Consider the following 12,482-nt stretch of genomic DNA (forward strand, 5'->3'; position numbering starts at 1 on the left):
GAAGATGGAATAAAGTTCTTCCCGCTTAGCCCTATTTCAGTGGTGCATCTAGTATCGCCGGAGGTCATGTGGAGGTGTGTCTCCTCATGGGATTCGCCCGACTATTGTCTTTGGTGGATCTATTTGGATCCGATCTTCGTTCGTCTACGTTCGTGTGTCTTCAGGTTGGATCCTTGCGATCTACGCGCCCCTTCATCAGCGCATGTGTTGTTCTGGTGCGCTGGTACTATGCGGCCTTAGCACGACGACTTTTCAATTGTTTACTACAATAAGTTTTGCTTGGATCCGGTGAGGCAGGAGCGACGATGGCGGTGCGTATTCGGCTCGTTACAGTGCTTGCAGTTCGTTGCTAGTTGGTCTATGAATTTATTATTTCTGGTATTTGTTTTACTATCATGATTAAAGATGAATACATTGAAAGTTTTCTTGAAAAAGAATGTTGGAATGATTTTCACACTAAAGCATGAAAACGTTGGCCTTATGTGAGAATCTGACTGACCGAGGGGGGTAAACTCACAAATTCCCCGAATTAAAAACGTCAAAGAAAGTGAAGAAAAGGCGGCGATTTCTATCCCCTCGCTCGCTTCCCCTTCCGACAGCAAGTGCGAGCTACTGAGCTCTGCTCCGCCCCCACACCCTCCCGTCGCGCGCGCGGCGGCCGCCGCCCTCCCTGATCCGAGAGCCAGAGAAGCCGGTAAGTCCCCTCCCCTCGCCCGATCGTCCCACCCGGCCCGCGAGCCAGGGCTCCGCGCGGTCGATCGCTGCCCGGCTCCGCTGCCGCCGCGCGCAGCCGACCTCTGCAGCTCCGGTTATTCATTTTTATTTCTTTATTATCTTTTTCTTAGGAGGGAAGCTCCCTTCTTGATTGACTTGATTGTTTCGTATGGTATCCTCGTCCTGATTACTGGGTACTATTACATATGATCTTTGAGCTCGATTCGAAGAACCCTCGAGGAAAGAGCGCCTGTGTACACTGTAGCTGGTGCTGGGCTCTGACATAAAATGTAGACAGAAGACCTATTTGGCCTTCAGGTTGACCCATCCAAGATCCGATTGCTGCACCGGTCAACTTAGTTTTGGAGCTACTTATTTACCCTAGTCCCTAGGTGGATTTGTTGGATATTTTAATCCTAGTCTGCTAGGAGGGATGTAGTCTGCAGCTTATCTGCTGCTGCGTGCTGTGCTTACTAACCGGTCCATCAGTTCGATTTCTCTGGAAAGCATCCCATTTGTTAGCTCTTCTTCCAGTTCACCCACTGATCTGATCACCTTCGGTGCTGCTTTGATCTTGTAAAAGTAGCATAATTCTTCAGTTTACGATGGGGAGAAAAGAGGTACTGGGACTTGAAAGTGTCTGAAATTCCCACTCATGTGAGGCAGAGGAATTACAGCGAGCAGACGCACACTTTGCTGTACTGCTGTGTTGCTGGCTCCTTATCCGGTCCCATTATTGCTGGTCGCTCTCATGCGCCATCTGGCTTGTTGGGATTGGTATGCAGTGTCCGGAAGGATCCCATGTGTGGGTATTAACTATGAGAGACAAGGACTGACGAAATGGAGTAATTGGAAACATTCTCTGGATATCTCCCTACTGGGTGGTTAAGATCTGCATATGCATCTCATAGGGTACGCTATTAAGAGCTAGGAATTTGTGTGTTCCAACACCACTCTGTAAGGTTTGATGTAATTCCATGTACCAACCAGACAAACATCAAAACACTGCAATGCTATTAAAAGTCATCCGGTTGGTTGCAGTAAGTAGTTTTGGAACTTTTTATCTGGTGTTTCTTTCTGTGTTTCAATGCTTGCTCCCTGTTTCTTGCAGTAACTTTCTGTCTTTGAAGCCCATTGGAGGCCCAAGATCTTGTCGATGTTCGTCTGGAGATAGCATGTCATGTCTGAACAACAGGATCATGTTAGTAAAAGCTCGAGCTCTAGCATCAGCACCAGCACTCAGGAAAGCGAGGAGGAGGTGTCCGTAACTATCGGTAGCCTCCTCGCTCAAGCAAGGAACGACAAAGGACATAGTCTTGGGAGGCGCCTCTTGCATTTGGGTTCAGTCCCGGTAATCAAGAGTCAATCAACATTTGTTACTTTTTAATCTTTTAGTCCTATTTGCTTCCTGAGCTTTACCTCTAGCTGAGTGAGTCATAATTACTTTGATGAACTGTCTCTGAAGTCTGAACTGAACATAATTTGTCGGTGTAGTGCTCAATAGTAGCTAACGTGCATTATAATTCTGAATTGCGGATTGCAAAATCAAATAATGACTCCTTTGCAATCTTTTATGACAAAATTACTAACACCCTGTTTTGCGGCAGCACCATCCTCGAGTTAATGGAGAGATTCCTAATGTTGATAATGCAACCTTGGATCATGAAAGATTGTTGGAAAGGTAAAGATCGGATCTCCCCTTCCCTCCACTTGAATGTGGACATCATTTTGTCGGATTAATCTTGTAGCATACATGTGCTGTTGCACCTTCTTCTGATGTTGCATCTTTTGCCTGTTCTCTAAGTTCATTTAGCGTTACCTTTTATTTGTCAGGTTGGGGACATATGGTTTGGCCGAGTTTCAAATAGAGGGAGATGGGAATTGTCAGGTTTGTTTACATGTTTACCCCCCAAAACTTGAAGATAAATGCAGGAGGCTTCACAAAAATTACTATTCCATTTCTTGAAGATAACATATTAATTAACCTATTGTTGCTTTCAGTATTGTTCCCATTTTTCTAACCCTACCAATGACCTATTGTCACAGTTTCGAGCTCTGGCAGACCAGATTTTTCGCAATCCTGAATATCACAAACAAGTGAGGAAGGCAGTCATGAAGCAGGTAGCTTGTTTGTCTCAGCCCGCGGACATTCTGTAGTAATCTAAGTAAAAGCATTGATCATCTTGCAGACTTGATAATACAATTTCATTGATATGCAACTATGCTGAAGCCTGTCTCTGCTTTTCAGCTGAAGGAATTCAGAAAACGCTATGAAGGCTATGTACCAATGGAATATAAGGTGTACTTGAAGAAAATGAAAAGGTAGCACAGATTGTGCTGCTTAAATGCATGTTCACTGTTGACAGAGACAGTATACTAGGCTTCAAGTATATTCATAGCTTCGTATATATGTCCTGCAGATCCGGGGAATGGGGGGATCATCTGACCTTACAAGCGGCTGCAGACCGGGTAACATGCACTTCTAGTCTGATGATGGTTGAGTGGTTTCTATAGCAAAACCTTGCAATTGCAGCATTTTGACATTAATGTTCCTGTTGTTTCTATAACTCTGACTATAGCTCAAAGCCCTGAGGCGCAAAAAAAGTCCCACTTCGAGTCTATGCAGTAATATGTGTGTCTGATGTCATTGTTCACTATTCATGAAAATTGATATAGCATTCTCTGAATAAGATGCCCGAAATTTCTGATAACATTGACATTCCTTCGTATTATTCTTTTGAATCTTATAGTAAGAAGTTTAGTGATCAGTCAGATTTTTGTCTATATTAATGTTTCTCTTCGAACTGTCATGTTCTCAACACACACTATCATGGCATTAGCATGTGTCATTACTCATGTTTATTATCTGCCTGACGTCTTTCTCCCTTTGTATGTCTACTTGCTCACAGTTTGGTGCCAAAATTTGCTTACTGACGTCATTTAGAGACACCTGCTTAATTGAGATAGTCCCAAGGGACCTGACTCCTACAAGAGGTGAGAGCCGATGCACTAGTATCTCTTATGCCCTTGTTATAATCCTGAATTCTAGAGAGATTCATCCCGCCTTTTCCACGGCGCCCGCGAAGATTTCGCTGGAAACATGCTAACTAATATGCTTCCTTGGCATGTGTTTCAGAGCTTTGGCTTAGCTTCTGGTGTGAAGTACACTACAATTCCTTGTATGCGACTGACGGTGAGCGTTTGTTTTGCTTAGACCTGCTGATTTGGTGAACTACCAATGTTCATTTGCATCATTACAGACCATTAAAATTTTAACAATCCATTCCAGCTACTGCATTATTCGGTCATTGATCAGTTCTATCTTCTAAAAATGAGCTCCTGTTGTGCGCACTGCAGACCTCCTGACTCGCAAAACTAAGAAGAAGCATTGGTTGTTCTAGGGCGGTGCCGACTTCCGAGGGAGAGGAGCTTCTCTTTGCTGCAGCTGTTCTTCTCCCTTGAGCTTAGCAGGGTCTGCAATACTTTACTGGCCCTTACTAGTTACTACTACTACGGCCATCATTGTAAAATCTGTACCGAAATATTTGTAGTTGGGGAATACTAGTACAAGTTCCCCCAACAACAAGTATTGTGATACAGAGGGAGTAGTTGAGACTGTTTTAGCACGCAGGAATTTTACGGGAACACATCCGCAAAAATATTGAAACGGCCCGGACTTGTGTAGGATTATTATGAGGCAATGTACAGTAAACTTCAATGTAGTATTTAGCAAGGAAAAAGCACATGGAATGTCAAACTCTCAGCCCCACGAGTCTTATGTTCTACACTGGCAAGCGTGTTTCCTTTTTTCTTTTTTCTTTGCGGTGTTATCAGTTAGTGGTCATTAATTTGTTGGTCAATGATCTTTCACGCCGTAGAATCACCTACATATTTTATGCGTGGCTAGATTCAAGCCTCGGGAGTCAAGATGGCAACGGAGATGAAACACACCGGGTTTTGCTTGCCCAAATTCATCCCGACAAGGAAATCTCAAGCCCATCCTTGTCACCATCATCATGTGCGGGGCTAGTTTTTTGCCCGTCTTCTAAACTCATCGGATTTTCTAAACCTACGGGAAATCCGTCCCCGCGAGCAGTCAATGAAAACAGCAGCATTGTAAGACAAACATGAGCATATTACAGCAACAAGAATCAGCATATTCACATATTTAGGCCATGTTTGGTTCGGCTATGGATTTCTAAAAGCAGGTGCGAAAAATTTGCTGTGAAAAAATAGCTGTGAAAAATCTGATGTGAAAAAGATGTAGGTCATTTGGCAAACCAGCTGATACAACTTTTTCAGATTTTGGCCCGCAGCGGAATCAGATTTTGGAAAGCACGTCCTAGGCTGCTTTCGCTTTTGGTTCAGATTTTGGCAGTGGATTTTCGGAATCGGATTCTGCTGGGTTCGCCCTTTGGTTCAGATTCTGCTGCGCGGCAGCGGAATCCGTCGATAAAAGTTGAACCAAACAGGGCCTTAAGTCAAGATGGATTTGGATTTGTACTCCAGGGCCTCGACGCTGGGGCCCGGCTAGTCGGGCGTTGTGGCTTTAGGGCGATTGAGTCAAGATGAATCAGTGCATGCTAAAATAACGTATCTTGACGGGTATTTGTCGGGTTTTGGGTATTACTAAAACGGGTTTAAACCCGCGAAACATGTCGGGTTTTATTATGTACCCATCAACAGCCTCACGGGTATAAAAAGACGCCCATTCCCGTCCCCTATAGAGACGTAGGTTTCGGGGCCCCATTGCCATCTTGACTCCGGAGGCCATTTTGCCTATGTTGGCTCACTGCCATGTGGGACCTAGGTAACATGTCTACTAGAACTTGCCCGTGTGACTTTTGTCCTGGTTTTGAGCTGTGTAGCTTATGATGACGGGACAAATATGGAATATGGTTTTTTTTACGGGGCTGACGTGTATGGGCTATGTTTTGGTTACGTAAGATTAATAAGGTGTTATAACAGGGCTTAAAAATATTTTTATAATGCCGCTGCTCCGTGCAACTCTCCGGGTGTTTGATCCCAACTGCATCACCATTTCCCCATTATCATGTTCTCCAAAAGGAAAGTGAATTTTGAAGGAAAGTGAATTTCCACGGCATTAAACGTTGAGGTACATATATCACGATCATTTGGCCTTCTAATTCTTAAAAATAACAGTTTTGCTAAAGCATATCTAGATGTGTCATAAGTATTGCACATTTAAGTCCTATGTCATTGATCTTGCGTTGAGATTCGTGTGGATATTTTTCTTTTTTCTTTTTTTCCTCTTTATACTTGATTCACTCACTTAAATGTGCAATAATTAAAGCACATCTAGATGTGCCCTAGACACACCCTAAAAATAAACAACACCCATCATCAACAAATAGAACACTACTCACAAAAAAAGATAAATAGTACTAGAACCTAGCTACCCATGAGTGTGCGGCTATAGGAGGCGCGGCGGAGCGCGTCATACTGTCTAGTAGAGTTGAAGCATGTCTGTGATTGTGGAGTGTCAAATCTTTCATTGTTTTATGCTGGCACTGAAAAAAAATGATATACTCCCTTGTCTCAAAATAAATAAGTGTCGTGACTTTAGTTCAAATTTGGATGGAGTATATTTTTTTAAAGGACTGTGATATTTGGCACATGTGTGCCATATAAGCAAAACTGCCACACCTTTATTTCTTTCACTTTAAAGTACCACACGATCCCCCTTCCTTCGACCCCGCCTTCTCCCGAACGACTCTCCAGGCTCGCCCGAGAAACCTGCTCCCCCCCCCCGCCCCCCCCCTCCACCGCGCACATCTCGCGCACCCACCCCTGAAAAAACTGCCACTTCTTCACGTCTACCGCACGATAAAAAATATATTGCGCATGTGGGATTCGAACCCACACCTCCTTGGCACCAAAGCGCGCCACCACAACAACCTCACCCTTAGGTATTTGTTGCTCAAACTAAAGAAACTAATCATTTTGTTCCTTTTTTTACAATTGTGTTACTACAAAAAAGTATGAAAAATTACCACGATTTTCTCCCAGGACAAATTTATCATGGTATTTGCATGCAAGTTATCAGGCCTGTGTTGCGTAAGTTACGTGCTATTTACATAGAACTTACCAGGTACTATGTTTCAACAACTACACCCTTTCAAAGTTACCACTGTGTTATAAGGTCTTCGATGTGTAAAATACAGTGGTACTTACACATAAGTTATCAAGGTATGTGTACATCAATCTCGTCCTTGATCAAAGTTACCATGGAGGATTGTAGATGAGTTACCGGGTCTACACTTCGTATTATCATGGTACTTACACCTAAAAACCTGGGTGTGTTTCCGTAACTTTTTCCATAGGTCAAAAATTACCACGATGTTTTTGCGTAACTTATCACGCCTATAGCGGGTCAAAGTGGGCCGTTTTTCTGGGCCAACCCACGAGCACGTGTGCCTCCTCATGACACTAAACATTATGTGGCTTTTGTGTGACACATCATGTATTGTGTTCATCTAAGAGGCCCCGCAAGGCGAGTGTATGTTTTTAACAATTTGTTTTCCTTTGGTAAAACTAACCGTCATGTTTATATTGTAAGTTATCGGTTATGTGGTGCTTATATTATCATGTTATTCACATAAAAATTATCAGGGATGTTTTGAACAACTTTTCCCCGGGACAAAAGGTTATCATGGTAATTCTAGGTAACCTATCAAGCCCGCAGTGCTTAAAATACCATGCTATTTACATAAAATTTATCAGGGGTATATTTCAGCAAAATCCCCCCCCCCCCCTCCCGTGTCAAAAACTTATCATGATGTTTAGTTATCGCGGTGCATATGTTTTCATGTTATTTACACATAAAAATACCAGGGGATACCGGAGTATCTTTTCAAAAAAAAAAATCTTCCCTATGGTCAAAGTTACCATGGTGTTTCTACCTCAGTTATCAGATGTGCGCTGCATATATTACCATCTATTTACGCATAAATTATCTGGTATCTTTTCATACTTTTCTTTCCCAATGGTTAAAGTTATCACGATATTTGTATCTAAATTATCATGTCTATGGCGTGAATGTTATCGTGCTATTTACAGAAATTACCGGGGGCCGGGGTTCAACCAATTTCTTCCCAATGATCAAAGTTACCACGATGTTTTCACCAAAGTTATCACGCCTTCAATGCTTATGATCATGCTACTTACACATAATGTAGCGCGTGGTATACAAAAGTTATCATGTTGGTGGTGCGTCATTTATCGTGGTGGTGATGGAGAATTTACCATGAAATTTTTTTATGTGCCAGATTTGATAGATAAAACAAAAGTTTTTCAGTGCTAAAACATTAAAGGCAAAACGTGCCAAAAACAGTATTTTCCTTAGCTTGTTCAACAATGAGTGTCATAGGTGAGATGGTTAGCTCCCTTCGTTGATTACCTGCAGACCAGAGATCAAATCCCAATTCAAGTATTGTTTTTGCCCAAAAATCTGGAAGGCGCGTGGGGTCGTAACTGGTGATTGAAAGAAAAGAAATTAGGACGGCGGGAAAGGAAGAAATCAAGAGGAGATCGTGAGGAAGTATGTGAAAGAAAAGACATCGGGAGGACGTGCGGAAAAGGAAGGAGATCGGGAGGAATGCGGGAAAGGAAGGAGGGAAAAGGAAGAAGATCGCGAGGACATGCGGAAAAGGAAGGAGATCGGGAAGGCGATGCGTGTGGCAATTTTGCAATCTGCCACACGGTTGTCACTTACATATTTCGTTTTCCAAAACGGAAAACAAACAACATAATGCAATTAATAATAATCGGTATCATGCTTCTAAATGACAATGCACCATCGAGTCTACTGTTTTATTTTTTTCCTTTCTCATTTGCCTTTTTTTCGTTGCACATTACCCATGGTCTTCATTGATGCAATATAATTTCCTCCTTCATCGAATAAAAATCTTAAGAACTTGCCTGAAAATTTTCTCCTTTTTATAGCGAATTAGTTTAAAAATCTGACATGGTAACGTGTTCACTGGCTTTTAATATCTTATAGCAAATTAGTTTTTTTTTTGAGGAATTATAGCGAATTGGTTGAAAAAGATCTGGCGTGGCTCCGATCCTGCGCTAGTGCAAACTAATCCAACTGAAGAGAGCACGTTCGCTGGGATTGGCCCCCCGGCGAACGGTCGCCAGTTTAGCAAAAAAAATTTAAAAAAGGAAAGACAAAACGAAAAGGCAAGCCCTTTTCGTCTGAATCCGAATTTGAATATCCTGCGGATTAACCTGCAGGTGGCAGCCATAGACGCACCGACTCCGCATCGAATTCGATCGACAGCGGCACGGGCCTATATAGTACGTACGCACGACGCCGATCAGGCAACAACCGGGATCGATCTGCGCATACATTCATGGCGACGGCGAGGAGCACCAAGCGCGCGCGGAGCCATGGCGCGCCGTCAACGACGACGCTACCGGACGACGCCCTCCTGGAGATCTTCGCCCGGCTGCCGGCCAAGTCGGTCGGCCGCCTGCGCTGCGTGTCGCGCTCATGGGCCGCCACGCTCAAGTCGGCCCCCTTCGTGGACCTCCACCTCCGCGAGGCCAACCGGCGTCGGCAGCCGACCCCCAGGCTCTTCTTCACCACGGCGCACCCGGACAGCAGATGGCAACTCGATGAGGTCCTCACCAAGCCCTGCCATGGCCTCGTCCTGATCCACCGCCTGCCCCACCACGGCCACTTCGTCTGCAACCCGAGCACCGGCGCGCTCCTGCCCCTCCCCGACAGCCACAGGTGCCAGCGGCGCAACGGCGAGTCCTACGGCCTGGGCTACAGCCCGGCCACCAAGGAGCACAAGGTGGTGCGGCTCTTCTCCTCCTTCCACTCCACCCCCTGCTGCGAGGTCCTCTCGCTCGACGTGTCGGCGCACTGGAGAGCGGTAGCTCGGCAGTGTCCACCCTCGCGCGCCGCCGTGCGAGATGACCCGGCCGTGTTGTGCGACGGGTACCTGCACTTCCTCCATGTACGACGAAAACATGGCGGCAGCATCCTCACCTTCGACGTCGGCGACGAGACCTTCGGTTCGCTGAGCACGCCCCCGTCGGTGCAGGACGACGACGGTCCGCCCGAGCTGACGGTGCTAGGCGGACGCCTGTGCCTGTGCGTCTTCCATGAGTGTCGACCTCCCACTCGCAGCGACGCCGATCCTTACTGCATCTGGTGGCTGGCCTGCCGAGAGTCCGAGCAGTGGGAGAAGCTCTACCGCGTGCTGCACCCACAGACCCTCAGGCCCGAGCTCGACCTGCTGCGGGTGCACTGGGTCTATCCCCTCGAAACCTACCTCGCGAGCAACGGGCAGAAGAAGATCATGTTCGCCACGGAGGAGGGCGTGCTGGCGTTCGACCTCGACGGCAGCGGTGTCCCCGTCCCGGAGGTGCTGGTCTCGCCGATGGAGCTCGTCTCCGCCCGCGACGACGACGAAGAAGCCACGATCACCCGCGGCACCGTGGGGTTGCTGGAGGAGAGCCTCGTGCCCGTGGGCCGGACGAGCGAGGAGGTGATCTTCTCGTCACCGTGGAGGAAGGCGTGGTCGGACGTCCTCAAGTGGATGCCGGCGCAGGCGGTCGCCGCCCTGACGTGCGTGTGCCGAGAGTGGCGCGCGGTGGCCGAGACCGACCGGTTCGTCCGGACGCACGCGCTCCACGCGAACCTCAAGTGGAGCCCGCGGGTCATGGTCGTCCAGGCCCAGCCCTACACCCACGTGCTCGACTTCTACCCGCTGGAGCTCTGCGAGAGTTTGCAGGTGCGGTACGACGTCGCCGACATGGCGCCGCCGTTCCTGTTCGACCACCACGTGTGGAGGACGGTGTGCTCCACGCCCTGCCACGGCCTCGTCCTCGTCAGCTACACGCGGCAGGCCGGCTCAGGCCCAGGCGTCGTCGATTTCATTTGCAACCCTAGCATGGAGTACAGCAGGCTTATAAGAACGGATACGCTGGACGACGACGACGACGACGACTCTCCCCGTCATTCTGCAGCTGCAACGATGGGGCTGGGGTACGATTCGCGGACAAACAAGCACGTGCTGGCGCACCTCGTCGTCGTCCGTCCTGACAAGAGTCGTCGACATCACCGGCCGGTCAAGGTCAGGTGCCACGTCCAGCTCGTAGGCGCCACGACGTGGATCCCGATCAGCCCTCCGCCAAGGCCACCGGCGGTCGACATGCAGCCCGTCTACGCCGACGGCAAGCTCTACTGGATGGTAGAGGACGCCGACGACAATGGTTCAAGGGGCGAGCTCCTGGCGCTTGACGTCGGCGCGCGGGAGTTCGAAGTTTTGCCAGGGCCCCCGTGCGGCCGCGGCCGGATCACGTCCATCGTCGAGCTCCAAGGTAACGTGTGCGTCCTGTGCTCGGACACGAGCGCCAACGCCATCGACGTCTGGAAGCGGCTGGAATACGGTTCTTGGTCGGCATGGCCATGCCGTATCGAGCTCGGGGAGTTCCGGCGGATGTACCCGTCGGAGGAGACTACGCTGTTGGCTGTTGATCCGAGGGACGGGAGGGTGCTTCTCAGCACGGGGAGGGCGTTGGGATACTACGACCCCGAGGCACGGGCGGTGCAGACCGTCTACTGTGTTGGAGAACACCTGCAGGACATGAAGTTTGCTCCGACGCTCTGCCATGAAAGCTTGATCCGTCCACGAACATATTATTAGGCAAAAATCTCTATGCATATGTCGGATGACTATGTGTCTATGTAAGCATATATGTATGGAGATCGAAAATGTTTTTACTAGCCTAGTCTCCAAGTCTTAGTCAAGTGATATTGTACGTGAGAAGAACAAAAATCTAAAAAGATTTTTTATACGAATCTCCATGCAAGATCAAAGAAATGTATTATCGACTGAGACATAACGAAGTCTCAATCGACTGAGACTTAGCAAGACTGTTTTTAGTATGACATAACTATGTCACGTCTAAGTATGACATCATCCCACATAATCCCATACACTATTTCTGGATCAATGTTTGATGTTGGAGTAGCTAGATTAAGACTAAATCCGGATCTATGTTTCATGCAGATTAAGACTAATTCTGAATCGATGTTTGATGTTGTAGTAACTAGAATGCAAAATAGCACCCCCTAGTTTGGCATCGATGATAATCCCATTTCCTTGCACAAGTACATGTCGTTTTAGAGTTGAAGGAAAACACAAACACTAATATATGTAAAACTTGGGTAAACGATGTGATATACTAATGTGTGATATTCTCTTTGATTGCAATATTGATATTCACCTGTGTGAAGGTGCCCACTGTTTGGTCATGCTCCTTCACTTTCTCTTGTGAACCAATGGTTTGATCCATTTTGGCAGCAACAGATAACTGTGAGTGTTCACAAATCACATCAAAAAAATCTGCATTGCAGAAAATCTTCTCAAAAAGATATTTGATGCAAAAAGAATGCACGCATGATCATTTGCACAAAGCCCCAGAGTGAGCATATCTTACACATAGTTGTTGCTAGCTGCAGATAATGAGGTTTGTAAAACATACACTATAGGAAACAAAACAAAAAAACCAAAAAATATATTGATAGGACCAGGACACTAACTATTCACTACTTGAATGCGATGGTGTGCACACTACATTTGGTGGTTCGTTGAGTCTGCAATTATAATCCAATGGGTGCCGAGGTAAAGTGCAGCAAAAATATGGGAAAGCTTGATTACCATGAAGATTAACCTAGTACAAAAAACGTGGAGGTTGTGTGACACATATTCTTTTGCGTTTTTTTG

At 46.6% G+C, this 12,482-nt stretch overlaps 2 protein-coding genes across 2 annotated transcripts; both read left to right on the forward strand.

Moving 5' to 3' along the window:
- Positions 1–512: 512 nt before the first annotated feature.
- LOC123149148 (OVARIAN TUMOR DOMAIN-containing deubiquitinating enzyme 11) lies at positions 513–4,477 on the forward strand. The gene is made up of 10 exons (XM_044568680.1): positions 513–694; positions 1,826–2,065; positions 2,322–2,395; positions 2,548–2,602; positions 2,761–2,835; positions 2,963–3,036; positions 3,135–3,183; positions 3,624–3,708; positions 3,851–3,907; positions 4,072–4,477. Exons 2-10 carry the CDS (start codon positions 1,895–1,897, stop codon positions 4,113–4,115), a joined length of 684 nt encoding a protein of 227 aa, XP_044424615.1. The 5' UTR covers positions 513–694; positions 1,826–1,894; the 3' UTR covers positions 4,116–4,477.
- Positions 4,478–9,079: 4,602 nt separating this feature from the next.
- On the forward strand, positions 9,080–11,574 carry LOC123154530 (uncharacterized). Its single transcript, XM_044573232.1, has one exon. It carries the CDS (start codon positions 9,093–9,095, stop codon positions 11,397–11,399), a length of 2,307 nt encoding a protein of 768 aa, XP_044429167.1. The 5' UTR covers positions 9,080–9,092; the 3' UTR covers positions 11,400–11,574.
- Positions 11,575–12,482: the final 908 nt, after the last annotated feature.

This window comes from Triticum aestivum, chromosome 7A, assembly GCF_018294505.1.
Source record: "Triticum aestivum cultivar Chinese Spring chromosome 7A, IWGSC CS RefSeq v2.1, whole genome shotgun sequence".
NCBI classification, from domain to species: Eukaryota; Viridiplantae; Streptophyta; class Magnoliopsida; order Poales; family Poaceae; genus Triticum; species Triticum aestivum.